The sequence below is a fragment of the Penicillium vulpinum genome (genome assembly GCF_028829585.1).
Source record: "Penicillium vulpinum strain IBT 29486 chromosome Unknown utg000003l_segment0_segment0, whole genome shotgun sequence".
Lineage (NCBI taxonomy): Eukaryota > Fungi > Ascomycota > Eurotiomycetes > Eurotiales > Aspergillaceae > Penicillium > Penicillium vulpinum.
In genome coordinates, this window is record NW_026643243.1 from 6,819,909 (window position 1) to 6,832,255 (window position 12,347).

At 48.4% G+C, this 12,347-nt stretch overlaps 7 protein-coding genes across 7 annotated transcripts; 2 read left to right on the forward strand and 5 right to left on the reverse strand.

Annotated features, from left to right (window-relative positions):
* Positions 1-826: 826 nt before the first annotated feature.
* N7479_007615 (putative PHD transcription factor) lies at positions 827-3,437 on the forward strand (the record flags this gene model as incomplete). The annotated part of the gene is made up of 2 exons (XM_057255309.1): positions 827-2,417; positions 2,473-3,437. The coding sequence occupies 2 exons, from the start codon at positions 827-829 to the stop codon at positions 3,435-3,437; spliced, it is 2,556 nt and encodes an 851-aa protein (XP_057109171.1).
* Positions 3,438-3,734: 297 nt separating this feature from the next.
* On the reverse strand, positions 3,735-4,822 carry N7479_007616 (uncharacterized protein; the record flags this gene model as incomplete). The annotated part of the gene is made up of 2 exons (XM_057255310.1): positions 3,735-4,505; positions 4,565-4,822. The coding sequence occupies 2 exons, from the start codon at positions 4,820-4,822 to the stop codon at positions 3,735-3,737; spliced, it is 1,029 nt and encodes a 342-aa protein (XP_057109172.1).
* A 264-nt stretch (positions 4,823-5,086) lies between these two features.
* Positions 5,087-6,175, reverse strand: N7479_007617 (F-box domain protein; the record flags this gene model as incomplete). The annotated part of the gene is made up of 1 exon (XM_057255311.1): positions 5,087-6,175. The coding sequence occupies one exon, from the start codon at positions 6,173-6,175 to the stop codon at positions 5,087-5,089; it is 1,089 nt and encodes a 362-aa protein (XP_057109173.1).
* An 869-nt stretch (positions 6,176-7,044) lies between these two features.
* N7479_007618 (cobalamin-independent methionine synthase II family protein) lies at positions 7,045-8,361 on the forward strand (the record flags this gene model as incomplete). The annotated part of the gene is made up of 3 exons (XM_057255312.1): positions 7,045-7,264; positions 7,312-7,728; positions 7,790-8,361. 3 exons carry the CDS (start codon positions 7,045-7,047, stop codon positions 8,359-8,361), a joined length of 1,209 nt encoding a protein of 402 aa, XP_057109174.1.
* A 304-nt stretch (positions 8,362-8,665) lies between these two features.
* Positions 8,666-9,232, reverse strand: N7479_007619 (uncharacterized protein; the record flags this gene model as incomplete). The annotated part of the gene is made up of 1 exon (XM_057255313.1): positions 8,666-9,232. The coding sequence occupies one exon, from the start codon at positions 9,230-9,232 to the stop codon at positions 8,666-8,668; it is 567 nt and encodes a 188-aa protein (XP_057109175.1).
* A 534-nt stretch (positions 9,233-9,766) lies between these two features.
* Positions 9,767-10,049, reverse strand: N7479_007620 (uncharacterized protein; the record flags this gene model as incomplete). Its single annotated transcript, XM_057255314.1, has 2 exons — positions 9,767-9,924; positions 10,001-10,049. The coding sequence occupies 2 exons, from the start codon at positions 10,047-10,049 to the stop codon at positions 9,767-9,769; spliced, it is 207 nt and encodes a 68-aa protein (XP_057109176.1).
* Positions 10,050-10,814: 765 nt separating this feature from the next.
* Positions 10,815-11,544, reverse strand: N7479_007621 (ADP-ribosylation factor family protein; the record flags this gene model as incomplete). The annotated part of the gene is made up of 4 exons (XM_057255315.1): positions 10,815-10,856; positions 10,920-11,032; positions 11,087-11,392; positions 11,451-11,544. 4 exons carry the CDS (start codon positions 11,542-11,544, stop codon positions 10,815-10,817), a joined length of 555 nt encoding a protein of 184 aa, XP_057109177.1.
* Positions 11,545-12,347: the final 803 nt, after the last annotated feature.

Sequence of the window (12,347 nt, forward strand, 5' to 3'; positions counted from 1 at the left end):
AGCAGAGAAAATACAGTATTCAAATCTCAGCTTTGCACATTTCTAGTCCTTATTTACAGGCGAAGAAGGTGACCGTTGTCATCTCACACTCTTCCCTATATCAGTACTAGACAAGAAGTGTCAGACGAGTGACACTAATATTCTTTTTTCTTTTTGTTGTAGAGATCTTTGATTGAATAGATCAATGACGATCGAATATCGAAGGTATTGACCCAAAGGTCCTGCTCTCTCCAAGAACTATGTATGGAGTACTTAGAAGTGAAGTCAAGGAAGTCGCTGTCGCGTGTCTGGGGCCTACTCACCGCCTTCGCGCCCAGTCCGCAACTCCGACAATGATCGATCTGGACCGCAAGGCGCTGGACATTGAACCAAGCTGGAATCAAACAAGTTGATTGTTCAAAAGAGGGTTTCAGATCGCATACGTCTTATAAGCGCCAAAAAGAACTCCCAACGAAGACATTGGACAGACTTCACCTCTTCGATCGGCGGTGGGATCGCGCCAGACCTTGAACCTGAGAATTTAACGGTCAACACAGGACCACCGAGAGCACTCTCCCAAACACAGAAGGGGGCTCGCGCAGACTTCGAAAAATTCTGAAAGACATCTGCAAAACCCTATACCCTCGATGCAATCCACATGATGTCTCCGGTAGTCTCGGTAGAAATCGTATCGGTTTAGTTTTGCCCGCGCGATCTTCGCTCGCATATTTGAACACCGCAGGAGTCCACGCAAGCTTCATTTCTCGAAACCACAAACGGGAAATAGTGCAGAGCTATTATCTCGAACCTGCGCACAATACACCTTTCCGCTCCACTCGTGACAGCCATGGTGAAGATGGAGGCGGCCGCCGGCGCAAACCATGTGAACGGCTCCGCGGCCACAGAGTCCACAACCAACCCCTACGAAACAAACCCTGATCGCATTCCTAGCGATGACCCGTTTCTTTCCCAGAGCTCGCAGTATGGCCGCTACACACCCCGCGCCGACGATTTCACCCCTCGCTATATGAACTGGTATCGGTCTGACCCGGCTGTGAACTCGTTCTGGGAGAAGGTCGCGCAGCAATATTGTACCCCGGAACACTCACTCAATATCTCAGGGCCGAGGGAGGCATTCGCGGCCGGGAGCATAATTATTCGGGTTGACCGTGAACTGGCCGATGGAGCGGCAGCTGAGAGGTTTGCATTTGCGAATGCTAATGAACTGTCAGCCGCACACAAAGCAGAGGACTCGCTCAGGGAGATTGGAGTTGCGGTGCCAGTGGTATATTTTTGTGGGACTATTGAGGGAAGGAACGTGACAATCGAGTCTCGCATTGCAGGTGTCTCGCTGGAAGTTGCGTGGAGGTATCTTGACACAGAACAGATCGAGGTGCTCAAAAACCAGTGCCGTCAGATCCTTCAACAGCTCGGAACAATCGATTCCCCCCCAGAGGAACCGTCCTATGTATGCCACGAACTCAATTCCCAAATTCCACCCTCCGTCGAGACCCGCGAACGAGATATTCTATTCACAGAAAAAGGCAAGGAGGAGGAACTATCTTTGATACACAACAACTTCATTCCGAGCAATATCATTGTCCAGGATAATCGGGTGGTGGGCCTTGCTGGCTGGCGACAGTGCGGGTATTTTGGCACTGTCAGAGCTAAGAAGGTTCACCAACTCTTCAGGGATCTTGGGCCTGCGCTTCAAAATGGCGTGTCCAGTTCCGAAAAGAGTGTGACTTGGACTGACCTCTACGATGGTGCCTACGACCCTAGTAAGGGCATTCCGCTGGTCGCAAACCAAGATACACCCCTACCCTCAGTCAAAATTGAACCAACAAGCTCTACACTCGACAAATTTCCAGCTAGCGACGACTTGGACACAAACTCACTAGGTCTCGATGGCACGGGTGACTACGCGACGTCTAAAACAGTGGCGAACCTCAAGCACGGGCTGAACTCAAGAGCGTCATCGTCCGACCGGTCCTCTCCAGCAAATTCCGTCAAACAAGCAAATAAAAAGCCCTCGATAAGCACTACCAAAAAAGGAACTGCAAAGAAACCTGCCGCCAAGAAGCGCAAGGGGAATGACCCGGACGCAGACAGCGTTGACGGGCGGCGTTCCAATACACCAATTTCTCGGGCCAGCAAAACACCCGCCAAGAACCAAAATTCTGTCTCGATAGCAGGATCACCAGCTCCCGAGGAGAAGAAAAAGCCGTCGAAGAAGAAGAAGAAAGGACCCAAACCATCTACGGCCCAGGAAAACGATGACTCCGACAGCTTTGATGAAAACGCGATCTTCTGTATTTGCCGCCGACCTGATAATCATACATGGATGATCGCGTGTGACGGCGACTGTGATGACTGGTATCATGGGAAATGCGTTAATATCGATCCTCGAGATGCGGATCTGATCGAGCGATATATCTGTAAGTATCCCTGAGCGATTGGTCGATTCTAATCAAAACTAACCTCCAACACCAGGCCCGAACTGTGCAAGTGAAGGGAAAGGATGCACAACATGGAAGCCGATGTGCCGCCTTGTCGAGTGCCGGAAACCAGCGCGCGCCAAAACGAAGCCCCCAAGCAAGTACTGCTGCGATGACCACGGCCGGGAATTTATGCGCCAACAAACCCGGCATCTTAAACAGCGCGCTGGTCAGGCGAATGGTCTTTTTGAAGACCTGGGTAGCATGGGTGGCATTCTTACATCTGGAGACCTGAAAGCTGCCATTATGGGAGTGGCATCTACACATGAATTCCGAACGCTTGGAGATCGCATCATCTCCCCGCCACCACATGTAGACGAGAAAGAAACGCCCGGGGCTGAAACCAAGGCCGAATCAAAGCCGCAGAGCGGCAGATGGTTGGGATTCGACGTCCACGCCGACGGCATGGAATACTCACCCGATGAGATTGCGAAGATCGAAAAGCTGCGTAAGCAGCGCGAGGAGCTCCTTCATCGCAAGGAGATGCTTGCTGCACGCACTACATTCCTCTCGCTTCTCAAGCCACGCGCTAAGGGCGTAGTAGAAAAACTGAAGCAGCACGAGCCGAAGGGCGGATGGAAAGATATCTGTGGCTTTGACTCGCGGCTCTCGTGGTCCGACGAAGAATTCGATGAATGGCGACTCTCCGACGCTGGAAAGAAAGCTCTTGCGGAGGGAACAGCTGAAGCTTTGGCTGTCAGCTCCTCGGCTAGTACCGATGCAGATGGGGACACGGCGATGAATGGCGATGGCGATGACGATATTGCATTTTGGACGCGTGGCGTCTGCACTAAGAAGCGGTGCGAGAGACATAAGCAGTGGGTCAAAGTACAGCAGCAAGATATTCTCTTTGAGGAGGAAACGGCAGAGCAGGACCTCGCCAGGTGTGAGAAGGAAGCTCGGTCTGTGGTGGAGCGAGGTGTGATGAGACGATGGGCCGAGAAGGATAGTCAGGCTTGAATAAATTTTCTCAAGAGTCATCCACGGCCAGCCGAATTCCACAAAACAAACGCTTGATACCTTTTGATTGCACAGAAGTGAACAAAAAGGCTCATGGGCTGGAGTTGGTATTTTGCAGATTTTAATATAGCAGGATGATACTGGCTGAGTTTTTGGGCCAATTGCATACAAAGCGGCGCTTTGCGAGGGGCGGATCTGTCATGTTTGAGAATGTTTTTTGTAAGAGTATGGAGAATTGCATCGAGATCGATCAAGGTCATCTTTTTATGACAGCGACATCATAGCACATTGTATTATTCATTGCTCATTCCATATTCCCCATTTGCCTAGACTCGTACCAACTCGATCTTTGATCACTTCGACTATCTGAGCTCCTTTCACATCAGAAAGCAACAGATGGGTATCGATGCCTTGGTCTAACGTCTTCATGAGCAAGATGGGGAACAGGGAGGGGATATCCGAATGGAAGATGGAGTGGATGCCATCTTCCAGCGGCTGCCTCGCGGCACTACCTCCATAGGAAATAGCGTTTCCAGTCGGCAGTTTATTGTTATCCCACTCTGGATTCATCGTCCCCAGTCCACTAGTATTGACAAGAATGATCGAGAGATGAGAGGCGTGCACGCGAGACAAGCGCGTTAGGGTACGGAGTGTAGCTGTCAAAACGGCTGCACCTCGAGCCGGGTTGGAGGCTCGAATTACACTTTCGGTTAGGGTATCAAGGCCCACAACGATGAGCATAATGGGGTCGTGGGTGGATGGGTTTGCCTCGGTCGCTTTTGTCTGGTTTTCCCTTTTTTCTTGGATCTTGTGCAGCGCGTCCGAGACCTTACCGATAGCCTGTGCGGCATTGGGGAAGTTGTGTACAGGAAGTAACTGCACACAGTCAAGTCTACGGATTGCATCATCTCTTGAAAGACCGGGTTGGCCATGGGAAGAAGACTGTAGTTCATTGAGTAGAGTCCTTGGGGCAAAAGCCTCGAAGCTTCGTGGGTGGATAATGAATGCGCTCGGTTCAGATGATGGATGGATACTCCGTAGTTGGTTTGTGAGAATGTATCGAGGAATCTATGGTAAATATCAATCTCATGAACAATGTATAGTAAGTAGTATTGAGCTGGTCATACCTGTCCAATATACTCGTTGCTTTCGCTGCTTCTCATTCGCAGCCTGGAGAAGCCGAGGATGACCCCGCACCGGAAGACTGCTTCTTGGGAGGATTGGATGCCCTGTTTCCAATCATTTTTGAGGTTCCAGTCATTTTTTGCGGTTGTTTGATTAGAACGAGGAGCTGTATTTTCTGTTGGTCCTGACGGTCGCAGTAGCGAATCAGCAAGGACCGGTAATGCAGGCTCCGCCGAGTAAACATTTAGTTTGTTTGCCATGGTTCGTATACAAGTCCTTGTGGATTTGCTATGGATCTGATATCAGGATGTATACACCGTAGAAGAAGCGAAGAGTGAGTAGCTGATGGCAGGGACAAAAGCGGAAGTGGATATCCCCGATTTGGCCTAGTCTCACCATAAGCTTCACTGTTCAATCAATTTTGCTTGACCTGAAATATTGTTTTAATGTTGCTCTTCATGATGTATTATGATGGGAATAGGTAGATAACAAGATGCTAAAGTACATTTCTAGCGAAGAAATATTCAGTTTCGCCTCCACACTCCACGCCCGTCATGCACCCAGCCCTCCTCCCCGATGACATCCCCCAAGACGGCCAGTAGATCCTGTCGTATGGCCTTCACATGCAAATCGCCACTTCTGAACTCTTTCAAGCAGGGCAACCTATTCACAGTATACCCAATCAGAGAGTATGAGGTTGCCAGTTCCATCCATGGGTCGTTAGGATCCATGGACCCTCGTTGTTCAAGCTCGGTAATATGATTATCCTGAAGGGGGGCCAACTGGACATCAAGGCGCTGCAGACAACGCATCCTCACAATAGCATCCAGCACAATTTGCGAGTGATTGTAAAACGGAAACACGGCTGTGTAGGAAAAGTATGTGAGACGGCGTAAAAGATTTGGCAGGTCGATTGGGTGTTGAAGCGAACGGGTTGATCCACGTACACCACTTGTGCCCCATTCTGCAAGAACCGATGGGACAGAGGAAAGGAAGTACTCGTAGTGGTTGTATGCTTTCAGGGAAGATGACTCGTTAAAAGTCATCGATGTCCATGTTCGTGATGCTAGAAGACTAGTGCAATTTTCCAGGTCAGGCAACTGGGATGGATTGCGAGGTTTGCCCTCTCGCTCCAAAAACAAAATATGCAGGGGCATATCAAATGCCCAGTGATGTCCATCATTGATGGGACTAGCTAGAGTGTTGCCAATGAAGACGGGCGGCCCTATTACTAGAACACGGAGAGGATCTAGATAGCGGAGGACTCGGCGCCACCAGAATGGATCGATCCAACGGTCTGGGGTTTCATCCGCAATCACCACGAGAGATGTCACATGTTGACATAGATTTGAATTGATCATAAAAGAGTGGAAGTCCGGTTCATTGTGAAGGTTGAGCCGGACATGAGTGAACAGTTGAGGTCGAACAAGTTGAAATAGGCGTAGTGAGCACAGTTCGAGATGTTTAAGGTCTTTTGTTGTAGATTCAGTGAGTTGCAGACTGGGTACATGGTTTAAATGTCCAAATGACGGTGGCTCTGTGATTAAGTAAGAGATAATCTGGTCTAGGAGCTCATTGGGGAGGAGCTCCAAAGGAGATCCAGGCGCAGACATGGCGAATTGCTCATGTCTAAGGCCTCGTTCCACATTACTAACGGCAATTGGATATCCAGAGTACTGCCAAATATGACAGTGTACCTAGAGTTGCATTAGGTAGATGGGTGTAGTAGTATGTTGTAGTTGCGTGTCGGCTCCAGGAATGAAAGTGAAGTGCCGGCTTCCCCACTCCACTCGATGTGGCGGGCTCCAGGGCTCCACTAAACTCTTTGTAATTTGTGACTCAGCGGATAGTTTTCCAAAGGGGTTTCTTGCAATGGAGTTATTATACAGAGTATGTGTTAAACTCTGCTAAAAGAAAAGAGGTTGGAAAAAGGATTGGAGGGGATAGGATAAATAGGCGTACAACTAAAGTCTAAGAGACTACAGAAAATGTATAGAGGCAAACCATGGATGGTCCGTGCACTATAAGAGATTCGACATCAGGAGACATCCACCTGGGGGATTTCCGGGAATACACAAACTGCTCGCCAAGGACCCCGCATTGTATTCTTCTGCGTAGGCTCTTCAATATGTCCTATTTACTCTATGAGCAATTGCTTCTGTAATGACCTCATACCCAAAACAAGGAGATCAGGAAACTACATATGTACGAACGGGAAACTCGCAGGTCAACTCAGCCAGATCGGCCAGATCAACCAACAAAAAATGTGGAGAGCCTCAGCATTTTGCTGTGGGGCCCCATCACGGGGCTGAAGACGTTGTAGAGCTCGGAAGAGATGGCAATGGTAATGCCCCTCTTTTGATTTCTTCGTTCCCAAACTTCCTTTCTTTCTTCCCCGGACATTCATACGGTAGGTTCCAATGCTATCGCATCTTCATAGAAACAACGCTCACTATCCCTTCCAGTTAATATATAGTTCACAATGGCTCCTCAACTTCACCAGCGTCCTCCTTTCCGCGCAGAGCACTTGGGCTCTCTCCTGCGTCCAGACCAGCTTCTGGACACCAAGCTCGCTTTCGAGGCTGGCAAGGTCCCCGAGTCGCAGTTGACCGCTGCTGAGGACAAGGAGATTAAGAACATTGTTGAGACCCAGAAGAAGCTTGGCTATGCCGCTATGTCTGACGGCGAGTACCGTCGTCACAGTAAGAGATCCGGAGAACCATTAAGCGAATTGCGTTGACAGATGTAGTGTTCTGGGGGACCTTCTTCCCCGGTTTGGATGGGTTCGAGGAGGTCAACGATGTCGATGTGGATGACTTCCGTCCCTATGCCCCCGATATCGCCGCATTTTTGGAGGCCGGCCACAAGCCCGGTGAGAGCGTCATCTGTACCGGCAAGATCAAGCACGTCGGTAGCACCTATATCGACCAGTTCAAGTACCTCGCCAGCCAGGTCCCTGCCACTGAGGTCGGAAACCTGAAGATCACTCTTGCCGCGCCTAACTGGTACCACCTGCGCTACCGTGAGGGCAAGGCTTACCCCAAGTCTGTATACACTAACGACGAGGATTACTTCGGCGATATCGCCAAGGCCTACCAGGCCGAGCTTCAGATCCTGTATGATGCCGGCTGCCGTAACGTCCAATTCGACGATCCCAACCTGGCTTGTAAGATGCTACCCATCCAACCAAATATAAGGTCGATTGACTAAACTAACCTCTTGCTCAGACTTCTGCTCTGAAAAGTTCCTCACTGGTTTCAAGGAGGACTCCCTGAACGTGTACTCCGCCGACACCATGTTCGAGAAGTATATCAAGCAGTACAACGACTGCGTCGCCAATTTGCCCGCCGATATGCACGTCGGTGTTCACCTCTGCCGCGGGAACTTTGTTGGCAGCCGTCACTTCTCTGAGGGCGGCTACGACCGTATCGCCATCAAGCTCTTCCAGGAGCTGAACGTCCACACCTACTATCTTGAGTACGATACCCCCCGCGCCGGTGGTTTCGAGCCCCTCAAGTTCCTTCCTACCCACAAGAACGTCATTCTGGGTGTTGTCACTAGCAAGTTCGCCAAGCTTGAGGATAAGGAAGAGATGAAGAAGCGTGTCATTGATGCTGCTAAGTTCATCGCCGAGGGTAACAACATCTCCCTCGATGCTGCACTTAACCAGGTCGGCGTTAGCCCCCAGTGTGGATTTGCTTCCCACCGTGAGGGTAATGCTATCGACTGGGACGGCATGATCAACAAACTGCAGTTGGTCCGTGATATTGCCAACGATATCTGGCCCAACCAGGCTTAAACCCGGTGTTTAAGCTTTTTTAAAATTTTGATAACGAATGTCATTCCTCTCGTTACTTTTCAACAAATGTGACAGGGCTTTAAATTTTGGTTTTGCATGGCGCTTTTTTACTAGATACCTTGGACGAAAGTTATGATATTTGTTTGAATGAGCACTTGATGTCTTTATTCCTGAATATACTCAACGAGCTGCTTTTCAGTCCAAATCCTTTTTCGCCCTCTCATTGTAATACGAGAACAGTCTCTATCTGTTTACATAAAACCCGAGGAGCAGCACTGGGTAGCCTTTTGGTTCTATCCTGATATCAAACGGCCTCCATTAAGGACCTTGCCACTTCAAGCTTTTGAGGCATTACAATCTTCTCTTTAACCAGCTTCTCGATAACACGCACAGTCCACCCCTGGCAGTTTTCCGTAACCGCCTTCCGATTCTCCGCTTGTGGAGGAAGCTCCGACTCCGCAGCCTGTTTCACCAGCTTCGCTGCCCTGTCCTGTTCTTGAGTCACAACAGCCAGGGTATAGACGTTGGATGTGAGGCCAGCGTCAACAACATTGACCTTTTCAGCCGATGGCTCGTATTTCATATCCTGTGCATCTCCCGTGACTTGGTAAACATAGCCGTAATCAGGCTCGTTTTCGTCGGCAAGGAAGAGTGCCCAATGGTTGGGTTCTCCGGGGGCTTGTTCTTCTTGCACGAGATAGAGATAGAGATGCGGGTTTTCGGCGGGTGGCTTCAAGTCCTCTGGGTTGGACTTATCCTCGATCCACTCTTGTGCACCATTCTTCTTGAAGAATGTACGGCCATCGACCTCGCACACTTGTCTGAAACCCCTTGTCTTGATGGGAGTCCCCGGCGGTGGAAATTCGCTCATCGTCTGGGAGAATTAGGTATCAGTACACTATTGCCTTATAAATGTGAACAATTTCAACGATACCGACTGCAAAACCTGCTGTAAATAGTCAGTCTAGTTAAGGTTCGGAAATAATGGCCTGTGTAGCGGTAGACATAGTCAGATGACGAAGCCAATCAAACGTATCAAATGTGCAGGGATCTCTCTTGGGTTCTCTTTATCGCATTTCTACGTCATCCAGGCACTGTTAAAGAGTACATGCATGTGTTCATACCAAGATGATCGAATTTCGAATTGCCAATGAGTAGGAATAAGACAGAAATCTGAGGACCTCAATATAACCAACTTTCTCTGACATTTTCCATCATCCTGCTACCCCTTTCATATAGCCAAGTATCAATCCTTTGGCAATGAGATTTTAGAACGTCCTATAGTTTCTAAATAAGAACTTAACTACTCTTGAATACTAGAATCCTCTAGACAAAGCAATTCAGCTCAATTTAGTATGCTAAATCAATATACATCTTCCACCAGCGGAGTGGAAGAGACAACTTGTTACTCCGCCGGTCCCTCAATGTTGCCCTCCTTGACAGAGGAGCTCTTGTGGGTGTGCATGTTCTCGATCATATAGCGCGTCTCGTTGTCGGACGAGCTACGGCCGCCCAGGGTTTCACGAATGACTCCAACGCTTTTATTTGTCTTGGATTGCGCGCCTGTTGTATTTTTTTAGAACTTAGCTCATTTGGACATGCATATTATATGTATCTTATTGAAAAGGGTGCATCATACCGCCGACCGGTTTGTAGCTAACTTTGTCTCCTTCCTTGAAACGAGGCATTGCTATTGGAGCAAACGGAGATGGTGGTAGCGGTAGTGACAGGTGTGGGAGTCGTGTAGTTGAATATTTTGAGGGATTGAGGATGTCCCGGCTTGTATAGATGTGCACAGACAAATAGGATAGTCTTGTATAGATAGAAAAAGTCTTCCAAAACAGAATCAATTCTTGCAAGTGTCAACTCTAAACTATCATTCTATTTATATTTGCCCACGGGGGAACGAGTTCCGCTATCGTCATATTGAGGTAGCAGGAGAATTCAGCTGACTGGGCTGGAATTGATCCATGGCTATATGAACATCAGGATCTAATGCGGAGGTCGGCTCCGTGGAAACGACGAGATGCAAATTTGATCAAGCACTTTAATCAGAAGTATGTCATTTGTTTCTATTTTCTATAGCCAATGCCAGAACTTGTTCTGCCCTGCCCGCTGTAGCCAATTATGTGTATAAGTGCATCCACAATTGACCGAGGGTATTCAAACAATAACAACGCTGAGAGCACAATGAAATTAAAGTATTAAATTGGACCCAACAAGCCCATATAAGAACAGAGGGGATATCATAGAAGTGAAGATAAACGGAAAAGCAACGAGATAACTAAGGCCAACAAAAGAAAAGACCAAGGAAACAAAAGCCCAAAATGCTGCGTCGTCTTGTCATCAAAACACGGACATGAAGAGAAAAGAGAAAACACTTGTCGGATAATGCGAGATGTTGTACAACGAAGCTGCTATAGGGGCGCCTCTCGAAATCACAGCGGTGCATCTTATTTCTGGGGCTGGGTTTTGACATTGTTTGAGAGCCAGGCCTAGCCAGAGAGAGCACAGTTAGATTGGGATTTCCAAGTAGATAGATCGGGGATATGACTTACAAGACCCTCGAAAATACCTGTTCCATCTGTTGCAACACTGGGTGCAACGTACCACAGCTTGTCCTTGAGCTTAGTCAATTGAAGTTGCTGAGTAACTTCCTCCGGTGACAGGTCTAGAATTAGGTTAGCGGATAGAGTATCGAATTTTAGTAATAGGGGATACGCACGGCCAGGAATATCTTGCTTGTTGGCGAACACCAAAAGCAAAGCATCCTTCATTTCACGATCGTTGATGATCTTGTGCAGTTCTGAGCGAGCCTCCTCCACACGTGCTGTGTCGCTAGAGTCAACCACGAAGATCAATCCTTGTGTACCAGAGTAATAGTGTCTCCAGAGGGGTCGGATCTTGTCCTGACCACCGACATCCCAGACGTTGAACTTGACATTCTTGTAGGTCACACTCTCGACGTTGAATCCGACGGTGGGAATGGTAGTCACGTCCTGGTTACTGAGTTTAAGTTTGTAGAGAATTGCTGGAGGGAGTGTTAGCTAATCTTGACCATGGTCCCGTGCAAGGTCCAGGAATCATACTTGTCTTTCCAGCAGCATCCAAACCTAACATGAGGATACGCATTTCCTTGGTCCCGAAGATCTTCCCCATCATCTTAGATACTTGTCCGCCCATTTTTGCGGGATTTGACGCGGTGTCGGAGTTGCTCAGGAGCTGTTTTGCGGAATACCAACAATTGCAGCCCGCGTATGAATTGCGGGTTTTGGATAGAGAATGGAAGACACCCGACGTTTCCGTACAAAATGACTTCAATTCAGATGAGAGCACCGCCAAACAAAGATAGAGAGCGAAAAAAAAAAGAAAAGAAGGTGTGTGTTGCGTGAGGATCTTCAATTCAATTTCCTGAGGCGGGGGAACCTGGAAAAGGGGCTTGGGCTGAGCTTACTCATCATAGTATCTCCACGAGGTACACGGGACAGTTTCATACTCGTGTTCGTTTCATATATCATCCTTGGTCCTTGTTTTATGTTTATATCCTAAATTGATATTATAGAAACCCGTATATGTGCTTATTGAATCTATCAAACTGTTCTCCAACCTCTCCAATGCCACTAAATGACCCAACCGTGGTTGTGAACTTTCAGGGCTACGTCATGGCCAGATGAAGTCACTCATGCGATTATTGCCTCTGATGCAAATCTGGAAGGCGGTACACTGACTGCATTGGGTATATATATATAGTAAAGTGCAGGTGTCATCAAGTGTGTCTCACAGGAGAGCACTATATATCAAAGCATGTGGTCGACAGAGGTGATATTTCCCCCCTTAGATAATAATTCTTGGCACCTGCCCACAGGTGGACCCCCGGCCGTGGATTCCCTTTTAGGCAAGCCCGGAGTATAGGATGGGAAGTTCAGCATAGTCATGGAGAGGTGAGGTCGGTAGGTAGGGTCCTTAAGAAGACTCAGAACATATTC